At 39.6% G+C, this 20,990-nt stretch overlaps 1 protein-coding gene across 4 annotated transcripts in view; it reads left to right on the forward strand.

Annotated features, from left to right (window-relative positions):
* The window catches only part of atr (ATR serine/threonine kinase), a 132,510-nt gene that overhangs the window by 74,245 nt on the left and 37,275 nt on the right, over nucleotides 1-20,990 (forward strand). For all 4 annotated transcript variants that reach the window (XR_006034969.1, XR_006034970.1, XM_042109270.1 and 1 more), the window contains exons 30-33: nucleotides 12,041-12,132; nucleotides 12,224-12,315; nucleotides 12,423-12,600; nucleotides 12,750-12,962. Coding sequence is in view for 2 of the 4 variants with exons in the window: in XM_042109270.1 (XP_041965204.1) it covers nucleotides 12,041-12,132; nucleotides 12,224-12,315; nucleotides 12,423-12,600; nucleotides 12,750-12,962 (575 nt within the window). In the remaining 2 variants the exon portion in view is untranslated. The remainder of the gene's footprint in view (nucleotides 1-12,040; nucleotides 12,133-12,223; nucleotides 12,316-12,422; nucleotides 12,601-12,749; nucleotides 12,963-20,990) is intronic.

The raw sequence follows: 20,990 nt of genomic DNA on the forward strand, positions 1-20,990 counted from the left end.
AGCTGGTAACTCAATGGGTGCCTTCGCAGCTTCGCTGCTTGGCCCCCGATAATAATAATAGGAAAAGCTAGTAACTCAATGGGTGCCTTCCGGGCTTCGCTGCTTGGCCCCCAATTAGCACAGCGTCGTTATGATACTAACCAAATTTAAGCACAATTTAGTACAACCTGGAAAATCATTGTGTGGTGGTCAATCTTGATATTGTGGTGGGCCGCCACAAATAAGTCAATGTATGGGAAACACTGGATTAGTGCAAAAGTTGCCCTTACTTTGAAATGACAAAAGGTGTTCAAAATAAATGTATGGTCATCAACACAATATTTAATGCATTGTCAGTTTTTTCCTTCATCATCTAAAGTAACAAAATGCAAAATAGATAGATAGATAGATAGATAGATACTTTATTGATCCCAGGGGAAATTCAAGGTCTCAGTAGCATACAGACAACACACACACATTCACAAATATGTGTACAAAAAGGAAGTGATGGTAAAAAAAAAAAAATGAAACCCTTTATTAAATGTTTTGTGTCTTCCCATTGACTTTATATCCTCCTCCAATCTCTTTGTTGTTGTACCCCCAGCTGGATAAACCTGTTTGCGACCCTACCACTTTAGGTTAAAAGTATATTCTACTAGGGGATTCTCCAAATCCTCTATTCAATTTCATTTTCAATTTTAAGGTCACAGATTCTCGACTCTCGGGCTTGTATTTTTAAACTACAAATTTGGCTTAAGGAAGTGTACTGCAAACTGGGCTTCTAAACATGAACATAGATAGGCCTGTCACAATAATACATTTTGCTGGACAATAAATTGTCCCAGAAATTAGTGCGATAAACAATAATATTGTCGTTCTGAGACCATTTTCATCTAATATAAACACAATGGCATAATAATGCAGGTACACCTTTTCAAATATCAATACACCTTTGATACACTTATTTCTAAAGAATATTTAACACTGGAACTGGAGGACATTTTAAATATCCACAATTATTGAACAAAACAATAAATGAAATGAACTCTCAGTCTCTGGTTTTTATTCAAGTGCATTTTTTGTTAACAAACACAAAATTCACTGGAATAAATGTTGCATTTGTTGTAAAACAGTAGCAACTAAACACGGCAACACAACACAATGCATACACAATGCGTAAATCCTCAAATTATGGCCAAGGTGTTTTATTTAGCCTACTTAGGCTGCACTAGATGCCTTTATTTGGGGCAGGCGTGTATTCGAGGTAGGCCTTTATTTCTTACGTGTGTTGTTATTGTGAGACATGCGTTTTGTTTGGAGCAGCATAAGCCTACCGATAGGCTATTTCGGTTTGGTTTGGGATTTAATTTACTTTTGGACTGTTTGATTATGTTGCTAAATGTTGGGACTGATGGGCACTGAAATTTGGGCAGTATTTGATGGTTCACTATTAAAGGGCAACTATGCAGATTTTTTAGCTTAACTGAACAGCTTCGAAGTCATAGGAATGGTTATATGACTTTTTTTCAGGTTGAATGGTGGCCGTCTCGCTTCCCCCTAGCGCCTGTGAGCGGAAAAAAGCACCCTTGCAACTTTGGGTCGACGGCCTCAGAGACAGAAAGGCTCACAGCCATAGGTCGCAGCCTCACAATGTAACAAATTGCTTCACTGCACTACACACATGCATGCCAGCCACTGGCTAGAAGAAGGTAGCGATGAAGTTTCTCAGACATTAGTCATGGCAGAGCCAGTGAAAAGGAGCAGAAAGCGAGTGAACCGTTGTCGTAAATCACAAACTCTGAAGCTGTAGGAGGAGCTCTGCAGAGAAACCTGCAGCAAAAAGCGAGAAAACAGTAAAGAAATTGCCAAAACTGCATAGTTTTTCTTCATGTAGTTGAAAGAGTGTCAGGATTTCCACCCGCTGTTTATTGCGAGACAAGGCAGCCGCTTTCATTCATTCATTGAACGTTCACTGTGCTGTAATGGAAACCTTTTTGCGTAGCCAAGTAGCCTAAATTGAGTTATTTTTTAATTATGCATGATATACTTTTTGTTAAATTCGTAGGCTGGAATGCCTCGTGTTTAGTTGCTACAGTTTTACAACAAATGCGACATACCGACTCGCTCAGGTCGCGTTTGGCTTTGAAACTATTCCATCTCTCTTTTTATTCCTCCAACTGTCAACTAGCTTTTTCTCTGGCTACGGGACTTGTGGACTAAACTGCTGGCGAAGCATCATCACCTGCCTGCGGACTTATTGAGTGTTTTTCTGTTTGTCTTTATCTTTGTCTGCATGAGCGCTGAGTCTGTTTGTTTTATGTTTTATGTCTGGTCTTGTTCTGTAAGCCTATTGTCTTTGTAAAGACAGGCTTGCTTTACTGTCTGTCTGTGGGTGTTAATGGGTGTTATTTCAGTTAGCCTATTAGCTGGTTTGATGCTCATTGAGCTCAATGCAAATCAAATCAGCTAATAGGCTAACTGAAATAACACCCATGCCAATCTCTAGGTATGGTGAAGGGTATGTGATGATGTGGGGCTATTTTAATTCCAAAGGCCAAGGTAACTTTATCAGGATGCACAGTATTCTGGATCCATGAAATAACTGGCCTTTAAAAATAAAAATCTACCTGTCTCTATGGGAATTTAACATAGGGGTGGGAATACTTATGACCCCTGTATTTTAAGGAAGAACATTTATTTATTTATTTATTTATTTATTTATTTATTTAACATTATTCATTCACTAAGAAAATTGGTGTCCTTAAAGGTTAGATATTTCCTCATTTTTCACTTAAGGCATTAAGATCAATTTCTAAAAGATGATTTTATATTCCTCTTTTCAGTCAACTTTAGCATGGGTGCCAATACTTTTGGCCATCACTGTAGTAAGCAAATTTGTCCAAAACGCAAGCAAATTTGTCTGTCAGTGAGTTGAGTAAATTTGTCTTAAAGGGGAACTATTTCAACGTAATAAACCCGTTTAGAAATAATTTGGATGGTTAAATGACCTGTTCCGGTGAAAATGGTGACTTTCCCCGCTGCGCCTTGCGTCCCCAGGCGGAAAACCAACCTTGAAACATTGAGACTACTGTCCCGGAAAGAGAAGTGAGAAACAAGAAACTCGTTTTAAATTGTGTTTCTTACCTTGTAACATCCACATAGTTCTGCCAAACTTATGCTAACCGTTTGAAATAGCATAATGCGCAATTTCTCCAGCAGAGGGGGAAATCCTGCCAAGTTTCCCTTTAATTTGCGTTGAGTAAATTTGTCTTAATTTGTTTTTTTGATTTGTTTTTATGACAAATATTCAAATAGTAATTACATAAACACTTTCTGTCTCATTATGGCCATTCATGAAGTTATTCCACTGCACAGACCATCATGAGACAGATAAACAGAGACCAACACATTTCAGCCTATCTGCCTAACTGACTGATATGTAGCCTATTCATGAATGATTAATATATGAATTCAATAACGTACAAGTTTTGGAATGATTCATATACAAATAATTGGTTTATTCATATAAGTTAAATGAATTCAAACTATTGTCTGTTGTTAGGTCCTAACACTCTAGTGCTGTGGTTCTCAAACTGTGGTACGGGTACCACTGGTGGTACGTGGACTCTTTTGGGGTACTCCAAGATGTTTTTTCATAAAGACAAAATAATCACTTCAAAATATATGTATTAAAAATTGTTAACCATGCAATCACTGACGTTAAATTCAAACTATTTATGTTAGTTTTTTTGTCTTTCTTGAAAAAAAAAAAAAAAAAAAAAAAACAAGGCAAAACAGTATGTAAAATATGTAGTTAAATTGGCTACTGTATTTTAGTGCCGGTCATAATGGTGGTTCTTGAAGAGCCAATTGTTTTCCGATGTGGTACTCCTTGTGAAATGGTTGCTCTATTGCACATTGTATGTATTTTCTGCATTCTGACAACATTCTAAATCACATTTTTACACTGATCAGTAAATTTATCATAACTTTTGAACAGATAAGTGTATTTGTTCAAATAAGGTACATTCCATTTTTGGTGCTGGATGACCTCCTCACCCCCTAAAAAAATTATTGAGTATATTACATACCATCAATGGGATATTCATTTTCTTTTTTAAGGCAACTACAAATATTAGTTCCCATGAAAGAATGTGAATTTTGTTGTTAAATTGTTAAATGTTTACAGACCTTATAGTGTTCTTGAGAACTTTCTGTGTCTCAGTGACGGCTCAAAAAGAAGCGTCAACCATGAGTTTTGCATTGTTTATATTGTAGCCTACACACTTGTCTTATTAGCCCGTTTGCTTAAAAAACACATGTCTGGAGGACTAAAGAACGGTCTAAAAGTATTTTTGGATTATAGTGATACAATCGAGAACGCTGATAAGGTAGGCCAATCCGTTGAACTTTTTTGGGTATGATCCATTGAGCTCTATGTGCGAGGGAGATAAGTGTAGGCTAGGTTCTTTCCGTACATTAATGTAGACAATTTCTGTTTATCGCAAACTCTTGTCAGGGGAACAGATAGCCTGCTATGCCACCCGATGTAGTCTATTATTGTTACAGTTTTTAATCAATGCAACTAACGTTATGTGTAATGTGATACACTATAAATGGTACCAAATGCAATGTATTATCCCGTCTGTTCAGGCATGTCCACAGTATTTCACAATTTGCAAATCTTTATCGTAATGATCATTATCATTATCAATACATATTAGTCTTTGAAAAAGTATTCCAATCAGATGCTCAACAATATTGAGATTGTAAATGCTACAGTAATATGCCAACACTGATGCACTCTACAAGAAAGGACAGAGCAGGCTCTACTTCCTGAGGAGTCTGTGGTCCTTCAATGTGTGCAGCAAGCTCCTCAGGATGTTCTACCAGTCTGTTGTGGCCAGCGCCCTCTTCTATGCAGTGGTATGCTGGGGAGGAAGCACAAAGAAGAAGGATGCTGGGCGACTTGACAGGCTGGTAAGGAAGGCTGGCTCTGTAGTGGGAGCTGAACTGGAGTGCATCACTTCATTATCTGACAAAAGGACCCTAAACAAACTGATCAACATCTTGGACAATGAATGTCATCCACTCTACAGCACTATCAAAAAGCAAAAGAGCTTGATCAGCTGGAGACTTCGCTCACTGCCATGCACAACTGAAAGGCTGAGGAAGTCTTTTGTTCCTAGGGCCATTGAACTGTTCAATGCCTCACTAAAGGGAAGAGGAGAGATAGACTTCTCTGCTAAGTCTGTCTGCCTCTCCACCCTCTCCATGTCCCGACCCTGTCACTACAAGCGTCTTATGCTTGATCACCCTCAAGCACATTGGACTTTCTTAATTTAATTTATATAGTGTATTTAGTTTTGTTAGTTTTCTTATCTTTCTTATCTTCTACTGTCTTTATTGTACTGTGGAGTTTAGTTATATGTTTCTGACTCTGCTCACTTTGTGCTTCTGACTTTGCTCTGGCTACAGTGCACACATACTCCTGTTATCTCTGGCAAAATATGTTCACAAGCTCACACCCTGAGTCTTTTATATTGTGTTTATCATGTAAAATGTTCTTGCAGGGAAAACAATAATATTCCTCATTGCAGTAACAGTTTTTAATGATGATCGTTTTTAAAGCAATCTTACCTGAATGGGTCATTCCATATCAGTTCAAACAGCCTTGGCACCATCGTTTCAGATTTTTGTCCAATCTCCTATTCATTGAAACAAACCTGGATAAATGCAATGAGTTTTTCATTTTTTTCAAGTGATTTTGAATGACCATCTTGAAACTTTGCAGAAGTATAGTCCATGAGTGAAGGTATATGTTGAAGAAGTTTCGAGATGGTTAGTTGTATTCAAAAGCTATAAGCTTTTAAAGATGGCCTGGGGTATAACCCTCTTGGAAGGACAGCATGAAATGCAAACCCATTTTTTCTTGGAGGAGCATTAGCCTCCCTAGTTATTCCCCCAAACAGGTAGTACAGTGGGCAGTGCTTCGAATTGGCCAGCTTCACTCGCGGTCCGCGCGTGGGATCACGCGGTATCACGCGACTTTAATTTGTATTTTTCCAGTGAGACGCTGCAACAACCCAAACAACCGGTAGATGGCTCAAGTGAGCAGGGTGTGTCGTAAAAAGAAATGGAGCCTGGAAAACCCTACACAGACTTCACTACAGACTTTAGCAGACTGGTTTAGAAATAATGTAATAGCCAGAAATATGCCTGCCCTAATAAAGAAATATTTGGTTAACTGCGAGTGAATCCCGTTTGCAGCCGTAGAGACGCAGGACAAATTAAACATTCTGGTTTTCTCCGAGTGCAACGATGATAGACAGACATCATTTGGACAAAATATAGAGTATTAACCTCCGTTGCTCAGCCAAATGCCTTCCTGTTACGTCCTGTTATCACGGAGTTAGGCCTACAGGCCATAAACGATTTTTGATGGTCACAAGTTTACTTCATTAGGGACTGTTCGTTATTTATTTAAGGGGCTACCGGAGGAGTTTGGGGAGCATTAGTCCAAAAAGACGTGACCCTCCCTCGCCAGCAATACATTTTTCTATGACCCTCCAAAGTGATTATGAAAAAATCACTGTCAACTTTTTCCGGGTTTATCGCCTACTGTATTTTAACGTTTTCACATATTTGGCCATAAGCCGTTTATCATAGGCTATCACGAAACCAAACTACAAAGGCGAACACTTTAACAGGGGGAATTAATTGGGCATGAATCATGCTGAACGCTATTTCGCTACCTTAGAATAATAAGGTTCTATCTGCGTTTTGAGTAGGTACAACCGGGACGATTGAAACGGGGACGAATGAAACATTCCGGTTTTCTCCGAGTGCAACGATGATAGACAGTCATCATTTGGACAAAACATGGAGCATATTAACCTCCGTTGCTCAGCCAAATGCCTTCCTGTTACGTCCTGGTATCACGGAGTTACGAGCGATAAACGATGTTTGATGGTCACAAGTTTACTTCATTAGCGGTTTATTTTTTTGGATTATTAAAGAGTGTTTTTCATTTAAAGGTTTGACTTCGTGCTTATTCAGAAGAGCATTTAGTGCTCTCCCCAATCCCAGACGTTCACATTGCATGTTTGTTTGTAATGGATGCAACCGCGAGATAGGCTATGCGTTTGACAATAAGTTGTTAACAGAACCAAGACATATAGCCCAGCAGCAATCTAGGGACTGATCGTTATTTATTGAAGGGGCCACCGGAGGAATTTTGAGTGCTTCGATTGGAAGTTGCATGACCCTCTCTTGCCTGCTAGAAATTGTTCAATGACCCTCCGACAGAATTGTTAAAAAAAGACATGACCCTCCCCTGCCAATTGTCTTCCGCCCGCGCCACAACCACACACTTTGTGATAACATTCTTAAATCAATCTTTCCCGTGAGCTTGCATGCTACCAGTCCTTCCTTTTCAAATGTGTTGCGCCTGTTTGCACAATTTCACAAATAATCATATGTGATTAATAGTATGACAAATAATCCCTGTGCACGGGGACCGAAACAATGCATGCCAACTTTTTCCGTGTTTATCACGTATTTTAACTTTCCCCGCTGTCTTGCCGTTTTAATGTTTTCCCGTAGAATATCCTATATTTTAATACTCTCATAACAGCCCTGCCATCGGGCCTGTCTCTGTGTTGCCCTGTTGCTACCCCTTGCCCTTCCAACGAAACAGATGTCTTCAAATCATCGTTTTCCTTGCTTGAAGGCGAACTTAGAGTGATGTTAACCTATTTAAGCTTAACGGCGCGATTGCCGTGAGAGCACGATTCATTGGCGCTTGCATGTTCGGCCTTATGTCTACGTGCGCACCTGAGGCTACTCAGCTGCAAGAGAAAGAATTTCCCCTGTTTGTATGTTCACTACAAGTTGGCCTACCATAACTTACCAACTCTGCACTGTAGACTGGCTATTTATATTTTTCTGTGAAATAAGCAAATGTATTTGTTCAACTTTATGAAGCAGAATTACGCATAGGGTACTTGGAACATAATACATTTGACAAAGGACAGATGAATGTTGCTAGTGACAAAATATTAACTTTCAGTGTTTTAAGATGTCTTTGTCATGGGGAAGTGTTTTTCCCCATGCATTTATTCTAGGTTACTGTCAGTGACTGCCGTGAGAGAAGCGGGTTCTGTGTTTCGTTCATGTCAGTGACTGACGCGAGAGAAGCGGGGTCTGTGTTGTGTTGTGTTGCGTTGCGTTAATTTATTTTCATTGGGCATACCGTGCCGTGCCGTCCACAGCTCTTCAGTTCTGACAAAGCCAAAATTACTCCTTTTGAAACAATGAGTGCAGGAAGGGGGGGGGGGGGTGTCCCAAGCAGCTTTCAGCCATAAGGCTACTTTGAGAACATTTCAATTCACCCGACACTAATATTCAAAATGTTGAAAACTATTTCGGCATAGCCTATAAAGCAGTTTAATTAAATGGAATGTTAGTTGTAATCAAACGAGCTACTTGGTGAGGCTTGGCCTCACAGATGCGCTCGTGCCTTAGATGGCAGGAAAAATCTTCACGATAGGCCTATTAACTAACCACCCGATTCACGTTGGCTGGGGGGAAGGGGGGCCATCAGACAATTGTGCCCAGTTAATCCGGCCCTTCCCCCAAAAAATCACACCTTCCCACCTCTGACAGCTTAAAAGAAGTCAAGAGGACTCCTTACTCACAGACCTAGTCACAAACCTGCGGTTTTGAAATCCTATGCAGCTACAGGAGCTTCCAATCGCGAGGAAGCAATTTTGTATTGTAGGCATAACTAACATGCAATAACGCCGCCAACAACAACCAAAACTAGGCTAATCATTGTCAACATGTAAATTAAATGTAACATTATTGTCAATCAAATTAAAATGTTCTCTTTTGCAAACGTAGGCATAGTAACAGAATAATTTAATAATGTTACAAGATACTACATCAATCCGTATGTTTCATTGGGCTACTAGGCTATTTGTTTTGCCTTGATTCATTTAGGCTAGGCCTTTTTATTCAGGGGCCATATTCACAAAGAATTTTAAGGCTAAAAGTAGCTCCTAACTGGCGAATTTAGGAGCAACTCCTAAAAATAATGGGCGTGTCACTCCTAACTTTAGGACTCCTAATTTTTTCACAAAAAGTAATTCACGAAGCATTTTAGACCTAAAAGTAGCACCTAAGTCTGGGACAGCTTAAGTCGAGAGGACTCCTAACTCACTAAGACCTATTCATAAACAGCTTTTTTGTGGCATTTTACGTTACGATGTTTTGAAATAGCCTATGCGCAACAGGAGCTTCCAATTGCGAGGGAACAATTTTGCATTCATTAAAGGGATGCAATAACGCCACCAACAACAACACAAACTACTCATTGTTAACATGGAAATGAAATGTAACGTTTCATTGTGAATCAAATTAAAATGTTCTCCTCTTTGCAAACGTAGCCTAGGGATATGGTGACAGATTAATTTAATAAATGTTGCAAAGGTAGGCTACTGCATCAATCCATAGGCCTATGTTTCATTAGGCTACTAAGCTATTTGTTTTGCCTTACTCTTTATTCATTTAGGCTAGGCCTTTTTATTCAGTTATTAATCATCTTCCGTCCTTCACATTACTTGTGTAGCGCACGCATTCTCCGACCTGTCACCTGTCAGTCATCATCGGAAGAGAGGTGTTTGGAATTCCCGCGTTACAATCGTCAGCCAATCAAGGTGGTCACTTCAGTCAAGCTCGTGCATGAGTAATGACGTCATCCATAGCCACGAAGACTCACTCCTAGTTTAGGAGTTGTCTGAAAGGCTTTGTGAATAACTTTTAAGAGAAAACTCCAATCTAAAATCTTTAAGTGCGATTTAGGAGTAGCCTACTCCTAGTAGTAAGATAAAAGCCTTTGTGAATAGCCTACGGCCCCAGTTATTCATCATCTTCCGTCCTTGTGTAGCGCACGCATTCTGAGACCTGTCACTCATCATCGTAAGGGAGGTGTTTGGAATCATGCCCGCGTTACAATCATCAGCCAATCAGCCAATCAAGGTGGTCACGCTTGCCCATTTACCCAAATTAATGGTCGAATATTACTGATGATCATTGTTATTTAAGAACACACAGTGTGCGTAGGGTACCAAAAACATCTTGCTCGTAAAAAAGCATCATAACGCACATTCTGGCGGGTCTGTTATTTACTGTAGGCTGCGCAAACCACATGCCTTTATTTTGGGCAAGCCTGCATTCATTCATTCATTCAACCTTTATTTATTCTCGGAGGGTCATTGAGGGAAGCCCTCATTTTCAATGAAGCCGAAATTACAGAAGCGAAGCAAAGCGCTCCACAAACAAGACAACATTCGAGGCCTTCTGTTGAAGAATTTTATATAAAGCCTGCGCTGACAGTAATCCTCCTGCCCCTGATAGGCCTACCACAGCTGTGGATAGTGTGGAATGTTCAAGTAATAACACAATCCAATGTGTGTCTCAATTGTCCCCCGCTGACCACCTCACACATTTCTCTAGATTTTGCAACGAACTTACATGACACAATGCCATAAAATATGCCAGTTTTAGGACACAGAATAATGTTTGTAATGATACCAGGTAGGCCAGGTATTGTCGAAGGTGCATGGTGAAGTGAAATTCTTACTTTGGAAAACAAACATTTGCCGATATCATCGCCGATCATCAGAATATTGCAATAGATTCTGTGTTCTGGACTGCAGGTAACTTGTTAAGCCAGTGGTTATCAAACTTTTATTTCATTCCCCACTTTGATCAAGGGGCATGACTGATGATAGTGGAGATAACGTGTTATCCCGAGGCTTTTGCAAGTCAGCATCTTTGACGGTAGTCTATTAAAAATTAAAAAAAGTTTTCGATGTCCCAAACGGAGAGCCATACTTTATTGTTTTTAACGATCTCTATGCTACTCACAAAAATGTAGGCATGGGGACATGATGAAGTATGTTATCCAACTGTCGTGTGTTAAATTATTGTGATTACGAGCCAGTGGTTTTCAAACATTATGTGTGACTCGGACATCTAACTAAATGCAACAGGCTCATATCGTCCTCGCATTCGCAAAATGAGGACCAGTGTTTTGTCAAATTGCAAATAGCTATTCGTTTTAACTATTTTTTTTTTATGATAGTAGCCTATACAAAAAGCACTGTATACTATCTTAATATTGGAATATGGGGAGGGAAGTGGCGCGTCTGCAGTCAGCCAAATATGAATGTAATTCTGCGGCATAAAGCAGATGTAATTGTTTATCGTACAGAAAAATAAAAATGACATGTCAAGCAGTCAATTGACTACATTGCAGTCAAGAAGTAGGACAAATTAATTTACGAAACCAAAACGTGGGTCATAGTTGTCTAAGCCTCTATTGCGTAGCCTGTTAAAAACGTCGCCAGATAGTATTAAATCGGCAACAACATTGTTTTCTGCAGAAGCCTACCCAAGGCTACAGATTAATTCTGAACAGTTATTTCTCTACTGGCTCAATTATCACACCACTGTTTTGATTTGCGTAGTTGCGTTAACCCCAACACTGACAATAATGTAGACAGCAAATTTCGATTTCGATTTTCGTGTAGTCAAGCCTTAAGCCATACCCAAGTAGCCTAAATCGAGGTAATGTTTAATTATGCATGATTTATTTTGTTATTGAATTCGTAGGCTGGGATTACTCTCGGCAACAATTATGTAAGGGACGGCAGGCAGAGCGATGTACAGTGGCAGAGCGACGCACAGTGGCTGAAAGTGGTACTAAAGCTTCTCGCAGCTTCACGCCGCGTAATGCGCGAATGAAGTGGTCATTTGAAAGCGATGCCCACTGTAAGCAAGTTCACAATAGTAAATATCTTTAAAAAAAATCATGGCTTCTTCCATGGGCATGGTGGAGCAGTGGTAACGCCACCGACTGACAATCGGTTGACCCGGGTTTGATTCCGGCTAAATATCAGTGTCTGATAAATATCAGTCCATTTTAACTTTTAAATGTATAAGTTATTTCAGTTGTATGTATCATGTAACTCTGAAATTAAACTTTTTTTTTTAGATTGGCCATTACCATGGAGTCATGAATTCATTATTGGGCCTTGGACAGCTGTCAGCTGTTATCACACAAGTTGATGGAATACTTGTAAGCAGGTGATACATGGACCAATCTCTGATGTCTATTTTCCATGAAACTTGATCAAGCATTTCAAGCCTGCAATAATCATGTATGTTTTATCTAAAGGCCTCAGTGGAAATCTGATTTGAACACATATCGCGTTGAGGCTGCATGGAAGCTTTCCAAGTGGGATGTTGTGGAAGATTATTTAGCCTCAGGTAAGGTAGTTTAGAAAGATTGATAGGAAGTGATTACTAGTGTTAATTATAGTATGACGCTGTGAATTTCTGCTATAAATTAAAGTGGTTTGTGTTTTACTCAATAGATCAAAAGTCCAACACATGGGCAGTGAGACTTGGACAGCTGCTTGTGGCTGCTAAGAAACGTAATTCAGAGATGTTTTATGAGAAACTAAAAATAGCAAGGAAAGACCAGGTTGTCCCATTGTCAGCTGCCAGTTTTGAGTGTGGGACCTATCAGAGAGGATATGAATACATTGTTAGGTATGGATGATATCATTCACAACACATACAGTAGTGCGTTACCCAGCCACTACTTGATATATCCATAATGAATAACTTAATCTTCAAAGCATCATTAACATGATTTAGAATGTAGTCCGTTTAAGTAAATCCCTCATGCTTTTTGTCAGACTGCACATGCTGTGTGAACTGGAACACTCCTTCACAAATCTGCTACAGCAGTGGCAGGCAGCATCTTCAGAAGGGGCACAGAAAAAAGGAGGCACAGAAGATCAAATGGCCATGCACAACTGGGATGCTCGGCTGCTGATGACTCAAAACTCTTTCAGAGCAAAAGAGCCCATCCTTGCGCTCCGACGGGCTCTGCTTAATCTCAACCAGGAGTAAGTTATTTTATCTCAAAATTCCCATAATATACACTACTCACAAAAAGTTAGGGATATCTGGCTTCCGGGTCAAATTTAGTGTTTCAGTACAGAAAGTACTGAAACATTGAACTATTGGACATTTCTGTGCATTCAAAAGTTTAAAGGTCACATTAAGTTCACCTGTAAAGGTTATAGTGGATTTTAGGTTCATCCTGAAATTTCACCCGGAAGCCAAATATCCCTGACTTTTTGTGAGTAGTACATGTGTATTATTATTATTATTATTATTATTATTATTATTATTATTATTATTATTATGTGTGTTATCTACATTATAGCCTAAATGTACACCCCTGCTCAAAAGTCTGGATTCAACCAGAAAAGGCCTATTTTGTTCTGGGAAAATTAACATTTGCAAAAATGTAAAAATATAAAATATACTGTGCACTTATTTTTTATTTTGGTCAGAGCTAGTATGTATGATTCTCTGAGGCCAGGACACCGTGATAAGATATTGTAAGGCTAGCTGTAACCTTATCCGAAGGATGGAGATGGAGACTGGAGAAGAAATTTGTAAAGTCTGCTGGTTTGTTGCCTACTCGCTCAAAGTTTCCCCTCCAAGAGCACCTCAGCATTAGTGCAGCCCTTAGTTACTGCCTTCAGGACAAAGGCTGCCACCACTAAAGAGCTACATGGACGAGTCGGGATGTGAATTTCTGCCAAAAATGCCATTCGACAATCAAGGAGCAAAAGTTGAATATCGTTCGAAAATGGAGGCAAAAAAAAACTAAACATTGTCAGAATGACAGAAAGGGAGGCCAATTTCATCTTGTCAGCGATTTGTCATCAAACAAACTGTTTATTAATTGAACAAGTAACATTTTCTCATCATTTTTCTTTTACTTAGTATGCCTATGGTAGGCTAATTGGAAGAAGAAGAAAAAAACAATAAGCACGGCAGTAACACGACAATAAGCGAACCTGCCTTGTTACCAGCAATAGCCTACTTTTTTAACAAATTGCAGTGGGTCCCATTTAGAAGTGGCCACTTCATTTGCGCTTTCCGTGATTCACGCAGCTGCGTGAAATGTATTAAAACTTTTCGCCACAAGGTGGTAGCTTAAGTCCGCTTGATACTGTAAGCCATTGGTTCCCGAAGGAGATTTTATTTGGGTCGCCAGCATAGCCTAGTGACAATTTATGTTGTGTAATAGGCCTAGCTTATACCTTATATAGCTTAGGAAAGCTAACAGCTTTCAATTAGGATCTAGTTTGTTAACAGTCATGGTTTTGTCATAACTCCCTCTGTGCATTTTTGCACTTAGCAGGGGGGGTGATTTTTCCGTTTTTAAATGGAATTCCGATTTTTTTCAACCTGAAAATGAGACCCACGCAATTTGTATAGATCCGCTGAGTTTTGTTTTTTTTTTGGGGGGGGGGGTCTGTCGGTCAGAGGTAGGCTATATTTCTGTATAACACAGACCATTGTTATGTAGGCTATAACAGGCCGCTGACAATGACGACGGGTTTTGTGCTTCACATCTTTACAAATATTACGCCGCAAGTTGCCTAGTCATTAGTCTTGCACATAATATTGAGCTGAATATTTAGTGGAAATATCCTACTGTAGCATTGTGCTGATAGATAAAAAGTCACCTATTTAAAGGCGCAGTCTGCATTTTAACCCTAGCTCTCCATTTAGTGTGTGCGCTTGTAAAACTAGTGTTGTAGCCAACACAATCCTGGCGCAGTAGCATAAAACAGTTAGCCTAGAAATCTAGACGCGCCCCTAGCGGCAGCAAATTACATTTGCTGCCAGGGCTAGTCTAGCAACTCTCCGTTGGCTTGTGAGCTCCAGAATTCGAAACTTAATCAGGCCAATGAAATCGTGTATAGAGTCGTTAGGTGGGCTTAACATAATGATTGATGGCAGAGTTGCAACGGTTTGGCTTGAATTCCCTGCTACTTGAAAACAAATAAGATGGATGATGCTGCTGGCGAACAGTGTGACACGAATTAAGCTTTTATTAAGTTGGCAAACGTTTGAACTAGCCAACTAGCTCCGCTGGTTGGAAACGCATGGGACTCATAGCGCTGCCACTGTCCTATTGCGTGCAGAGGGAATTTGAAAGACAACTGATTATCCCGCCCCTCGGACTGAGCACTGCGAACGGTGAGTGCCCAGACCCTACATTTTAATGTGGGTCTGGCTCGTCAGGCTATAAAACAGTTAGAGCCTACCATTTATTTTAGGAGGAGAGGTGTAGGACCTAGCCTACAGTGTTACTTTGGGAGGAGAGAAATCAATTTAATTTGATTCTCTTTGGAACTGAAATATCAACAACCTTCAAGTTGTAACCTCTTCAATCCGCATCAATATCAGTAGGCCCATCACATGATTCACTATTTTGTACGTACAGTGAGCATTACTTCAAATTGGCCGGCTTCACGCGTGACTTTAATTTGTATTTCCCCAGTGACGCAGTCTACGAACGCGCGACGCTGCAGCTCAGCGATTTAAAATGGCTCAAAACCACTTTGTATTAAGTTTTATTGTCTCAAAAATTACATTTTTAGAATCAGAGAATGAAGAACACGTCAGGTTCATTAAAAAAAGTATTTTCTATGTGTCACGAAAGGCTTCAGAGGGTGGGTTACAGTTAACACGATAGTACCCAAATTTCAATAGCCACAGAATGGACTTCGTTTGGTATGTTTTAGGAATCATTAGCCTACATGCTTTAGGCTACTTCAGCAGATTTCGTTAGTTTATTTGGAGCTCCTTAAAATAGGCCAATTGTTTTTCATAAGGGTTATAGGTTTTCAGAACAGACAAGTCACATACAATCCACTTGGCTTTTCATAATTAGAGCTGCAGCAGATGTCACACAGCTCATAATTGATCATTACAAACTGTGTTCATAGACATAAACTGTTTGCTTTTGTTTTACTAATGATTAAAAATAATATAAAGAAAAGTCAGTTTGGGTTTTTGGAAACACATATTTGAATGATAGGCTATGGATACATTACTTGGGCTTAGGAAGCAAAAAAAAAAACAACTTCCGGGATCTGATTCATCTAATTTTCGGGAAAAATATTAAACCCTACAGCAAGTAGCCTGCCTTGGTAGGGACGTTTGAATCATGTATATCTGACATCAAATCGACTGAAACACTTCCATGTAAAAATAAACGTTCAAATTAATCCCAGAGTTCAGTTTTGTTAAGGTTGCATTATTTACCTAATTTACATCTGCATTGGATGACTTTTTTTAATGGAAGGGACCGAAATCCTATTTTTGATCTATTTCCTAACGTTTCGGGCTTACCCGCGCGTGCCAAAATGTTCTTTAAAGTACAGAACAAATTTGAACACATTTACGAAGTGGCTAGGTAGATGCACCAACTGTGATGGAAAGTTTAAGAGCGAACAGGACAGGTGGCATGGCTTTTAGTATGTTGTGCTGCTCTGACTGTCCACTTTAATTGACTGCTAATCTACTGTTTTTGAGTTTGGATATGTAGCCTACTGTTTTGCAGCGACAGTCTACAAATGCAGACTCCACAATTGTCGCATTTCCCAGGAAGGTCCATGATAGGCTTTTTGTCACTGCATCCAAAAATGTCTCCATCTGGATAAAGCAGGTTAAGACCTGTGCTGTGTTGCGCTCACTAAAGGGCGATTCCATCTCTCCCTAAAGTAGCCTACATGATCCAAAGCACTATACGTTGCTCGAGTTTATCATTAGCACTGGACAATATTGGAAAATAGACTATAGGAAATGCGACTTGTCAGTTTGGCCCTTCATTTATGGTTTCTGCAATTTAGATTAAGAGCTCATGCATTCAGCTTTGGTGCTTGGGTCATCCTGCGGCCAGAAACGTGAACATTTTTGTATTTTCCATTATCTTCCCAGATCTATCTTGAGACCTTTTACTGAATTTCTTATGCAACAGTGTCTAAAAACCCTACTGGTCGAGATTTATGCTCATTTAGCGTTGCAGGTGTCGTGGTAAATGTATCGGTGGCACTCACTGCAACAGTGTCCGAGTGTGCAGAATCCCTCTTCATCGCGCAGTTTGCGCACACAATCAACAGGAGCATAGTTGACACACGTGACATGTTTCATTTGAGTTGGCTAAGTGTTCAACATCAGTGTTCAATATGGATTTAATTTCAATCATAGGCATAATAATATTTAGATTTTTTTTTGTGAGGGAGAGAATTCAGGTTTCATTGAGGTAATGCTCTTTTACCTCGAGAACCATCCCAGTTTGTGGTTTTGCTCCATGCTCGGTTTCTCCTCTGAGATAACGGAGGTGCTATTTCATCGTGCTATTTCACAAGCATTCTCACCGGGGCTAGTTGGAAGGTGTTACAGTAATAGCCGATTGGCGTAACCTACAGTGGACTAGGGCTGTCAAAATTGCTCAAAAATGACGTTTGAATTTTCCCTCTAAAATAAACACATTCGAATATCTAGGCTATATTTGCCCAATAGGTCAATGACGTGCATCACATCATCCATTTTTAACTTTTTGGAAACTTTTGAATTAACTGAAAGAAGATAAATATTTTTTGTTAGTTTTGGAAGTTTATTTTTACGTAGCCTACAATGGCCACAGCCGAAATTACTCCGTTTGAAACAATGAGTGAGCAGGCCGCACATTTGTATGGTTATTTGCTTGACAGGGGGGATCCCAAGCAGCGTTCAGCCATAAGACTACTTTGAGAACATTTCCTAATTCACCCGGCACTGATATTCAAAATGTTTAAAACTATTTTGGCATACAAGCAGTTTAATTAAATGTAATTTTCGTTGTAAACAAACGGGCTACTTGATGAGGCTTGGCCTCAAAGATGCACTTGTAACCCAATGAATTGCCACTTCCCATTATGATGCACAATAATTCCCTGGTAGCCCCTAGATGCGTGCACGAGACAAATGTTAAAAAACAACAGAAAACCGTCAATCGGTAAATGAAGAAGAAGTAGCACTACGTCTGATGAGAGACGGAGAGAAAGATTGAGAAGATTTAAAATACGGACGACTTCGAAATCATAATAGATACTTGGAACTACGGACACTTGGATACTTAAAAAATGAAAATTGGAAAACAATATAAAGATCCTCTTTCCCCCGCACGAAGCTTTGATGATCACCCTTTGAAAAGAAAAGAAGAAAGAAGACTTTTCCGTTGTATTTTGTATGGTACTGGAATCCTGACTGGTTTTTGTTGTACCCCGAACAAACCCCGTTGCCTTGCCCTGGAACTCTTGGATACCTTCTGGATTTCCCTCATCGTCCTGGATTTGGATTCACCATCGTCACCATCTACATCAACTTGCCCCTTCTTTTTGGACTGCCTGTTAGGCTACACATCCCCTTACCCTTGTGATTGTGGTAGGATCTGGACATTGCACTTTGCACAAGTTGGACTGAACCATTTCCCCTTTTCATTTATTTTCTTTTCTTTATTATTTTCTTGAGTGCACTCACATTTTGTTTTGGGTTGGGTTTTATTTTGGTTTAATTTATAGTATATAATAATATTGGATAATAAATATAAGACAAGATATTAGGTAATATAGTATAAGGTTAGGTTAATATATTAATAGTATTTTAAAAAGGAAAATACAATTAGACTTAGATATTAAATAGAACAAAAAATATAAAGTAGTACATGGATGTATAAATACAATAAATAGAATATTAGAATAGAACATATAAAATAGCATAATAAAATAGTAAACAGATATAACATAATACATCTCTTTTAATATTGATATTGAAATAATTTAAACTGAATTGAATGACTGACCGGTGAAATAAAATATATCTTTTTATTATAAACTTTATCCACAAGTGTGTGTGTTGTCTTTGGGGTGAGTACTAGAATCTGGTCTAGAAAAAACCTACACCAATCTCCACTGAACTTAGATATTAGACTATAGACTGGCCCTGCACAAGTATAGGCCATTACCCTGTCGTGCAGGTTACACGCTCGTGCCTTAGATGCTTGATGTTCTTAATGTAGCCCATCCTTAAAAAGCATTGACTGATGATAGTGGAGATAACGTGTTATCCTGAGGCCTTTGCAAGTCAGCATCTCTGACGGTAGTCTACCCTATTAAAAAGTTTTAATAAGTTTTCGATGTCCCAAACGGAGAGCTAGGTGCTTTGATCTCAGGTGACTATGCATCATTGTATAGTGGTGGTATGCCAGCTTTGCTTGGCATAATTTACACTCAACTTCTTTATCATTGTTAATTTACACTATGTACACAATATGTAGCCTAGATAGGGCAGTAGGGAGTTTCATTCATGTTAGGGACACCTTGTGTCCCCGACAGAGAAATACCCTGCTGTGCAATCTGTGAAAGTAGGTGCGGCGTCAATTAAGTAAAACACATTGGAATTGTGCGAAAATATAATGATATTCGAAAAAGCTATTTTATGAAAATTTTATCAATTTTAGTACTCTAAGATTCTTTTTTTAAATGTTTAAATAATCATGTGTCAAGACTGTTTTCTACAGTGGCCATCAGGCGTCAGAGCTCTAACAGAGCGACCACACGAGCCCCCAACTGTGATTGTCTCGTCCCTAGATGCAAGACTTCTTTCTGCCAGTCTGCTCTCTCTCTAAAGGGGGCCAAACTTTGGAACTCTCTACCCACTGAGCTAAAATTAGAAATTAACAGTAAAGCGTTTAACAAAGGACTCAAACAATGGCTAAAGTCTAAACAACAGTGCTCACATGAATAGTCACCGGCTGATTGCTTGCTCAGATTGTATAAGTATATATAGTCTTTTGATCCCGTGAGGGAAATTTGGTCTCTGCATTTATCCCAATAGTGAAACACACTCGGCACACAGTGAGGTGAAGCACACACTAATCCCGACGCAGTGAGCTGCCTGCAACAACAGCAGCGCTGGGGGAGCAGTTCAGCCGTGCCTACTGGTCGGGGTTCGAACCGGCAACCCTCCGGTTACAAGTCCAAAGCGCTAACCAGTAGGCCACGGCTGCCCCAGAGCTGGGCGGACGAATCAAATCGGGCTTTACGATGATGGACAGGTGAGCAACAGCACCTTGTCTGTCACATCATCTGAGCACGCTTAGGTTGATTATGTTTGCAACAAAAACGCTGTGGCTAGGAGACGGATGGCTTCTAAGACCCCATATGGAAAATGCATATTATTTCAATGAGGTTTTATCACTGAAAACGATTATTTCTGAAAACTTTGGCCAAAGTTGAGATGTGGGAAAAGTCATGGTTTCAATTTCATCAAGGGAAAACGGCGTGTTGCATTGTGACATGTTGTTCCCTCGTTCGTTTGAAATCTCTGATTGACCACCTGTTCGAGGGATTTGCGACAGCCTTTCCCAGCTGTATATAACATGTTTGTAGCACATCAATGTTCAACGGATTTTTTTTTAAAAACGGAGGGGATATAGGCTTAGGCTATCAGTTTTTTCCTAATTGCTTACCCTACTACGTATCTCTTAGATTTCGCTAATGAGTGTTGTAGGAGATATTGACGGCACAATAACTTTTACAAAAGACTAGAAAACAATGTTAAGGCATTTGTGGAGAAGAAGGATGGTTTGTGTGTTCTTCCTACATCTCACGGTAAGCTATTTCGTTTGCCTGATTGGTTAGGTCTATCCAATTGAGTGCAGAAGCATTCCCCCCCTGTATCGGTTGAAACACGCCCCATAATTACATCCCAATGGAGCAGTATCAGCCGAGCAGACTGGACTTTCCATGGAGCAGAGAAACATCTCTCCCTAGCTCCGATAACTCGCCATCGATAGGTTTTCACAACCAACTGGTTTGGGATTCTGTATTTAAATCATTTGTAGTAAACAGTAGTAAAATATTTTAGATAGAGAGTGCATCTTATGCCTCTGATCAATTAGTGGCAAGTACCTAAGAACAGTTGGGTCTTGAATATAGATCTGAAATGGCTCCAGTTGGAGCACCCTTTATGTCATGTGGAAATTAGCACCAGGGTTCAGCAGCATAACAACTAAAAGC

Source organism: Alosa sapidissima, chromosome 1 (genome assembly GCF_018492685.1).
Source record: "Alosa sapidissima isolate fAloSap1 chromosome 1, fAloSap1.pri, whole genome shotgun sequence".
Lineage (NCBI taxonomy): Eukaryota > Metazoa > Chordata > Actinopteri > Clupeiformes > Clupeidae > Alosa > Alosa sapidissima.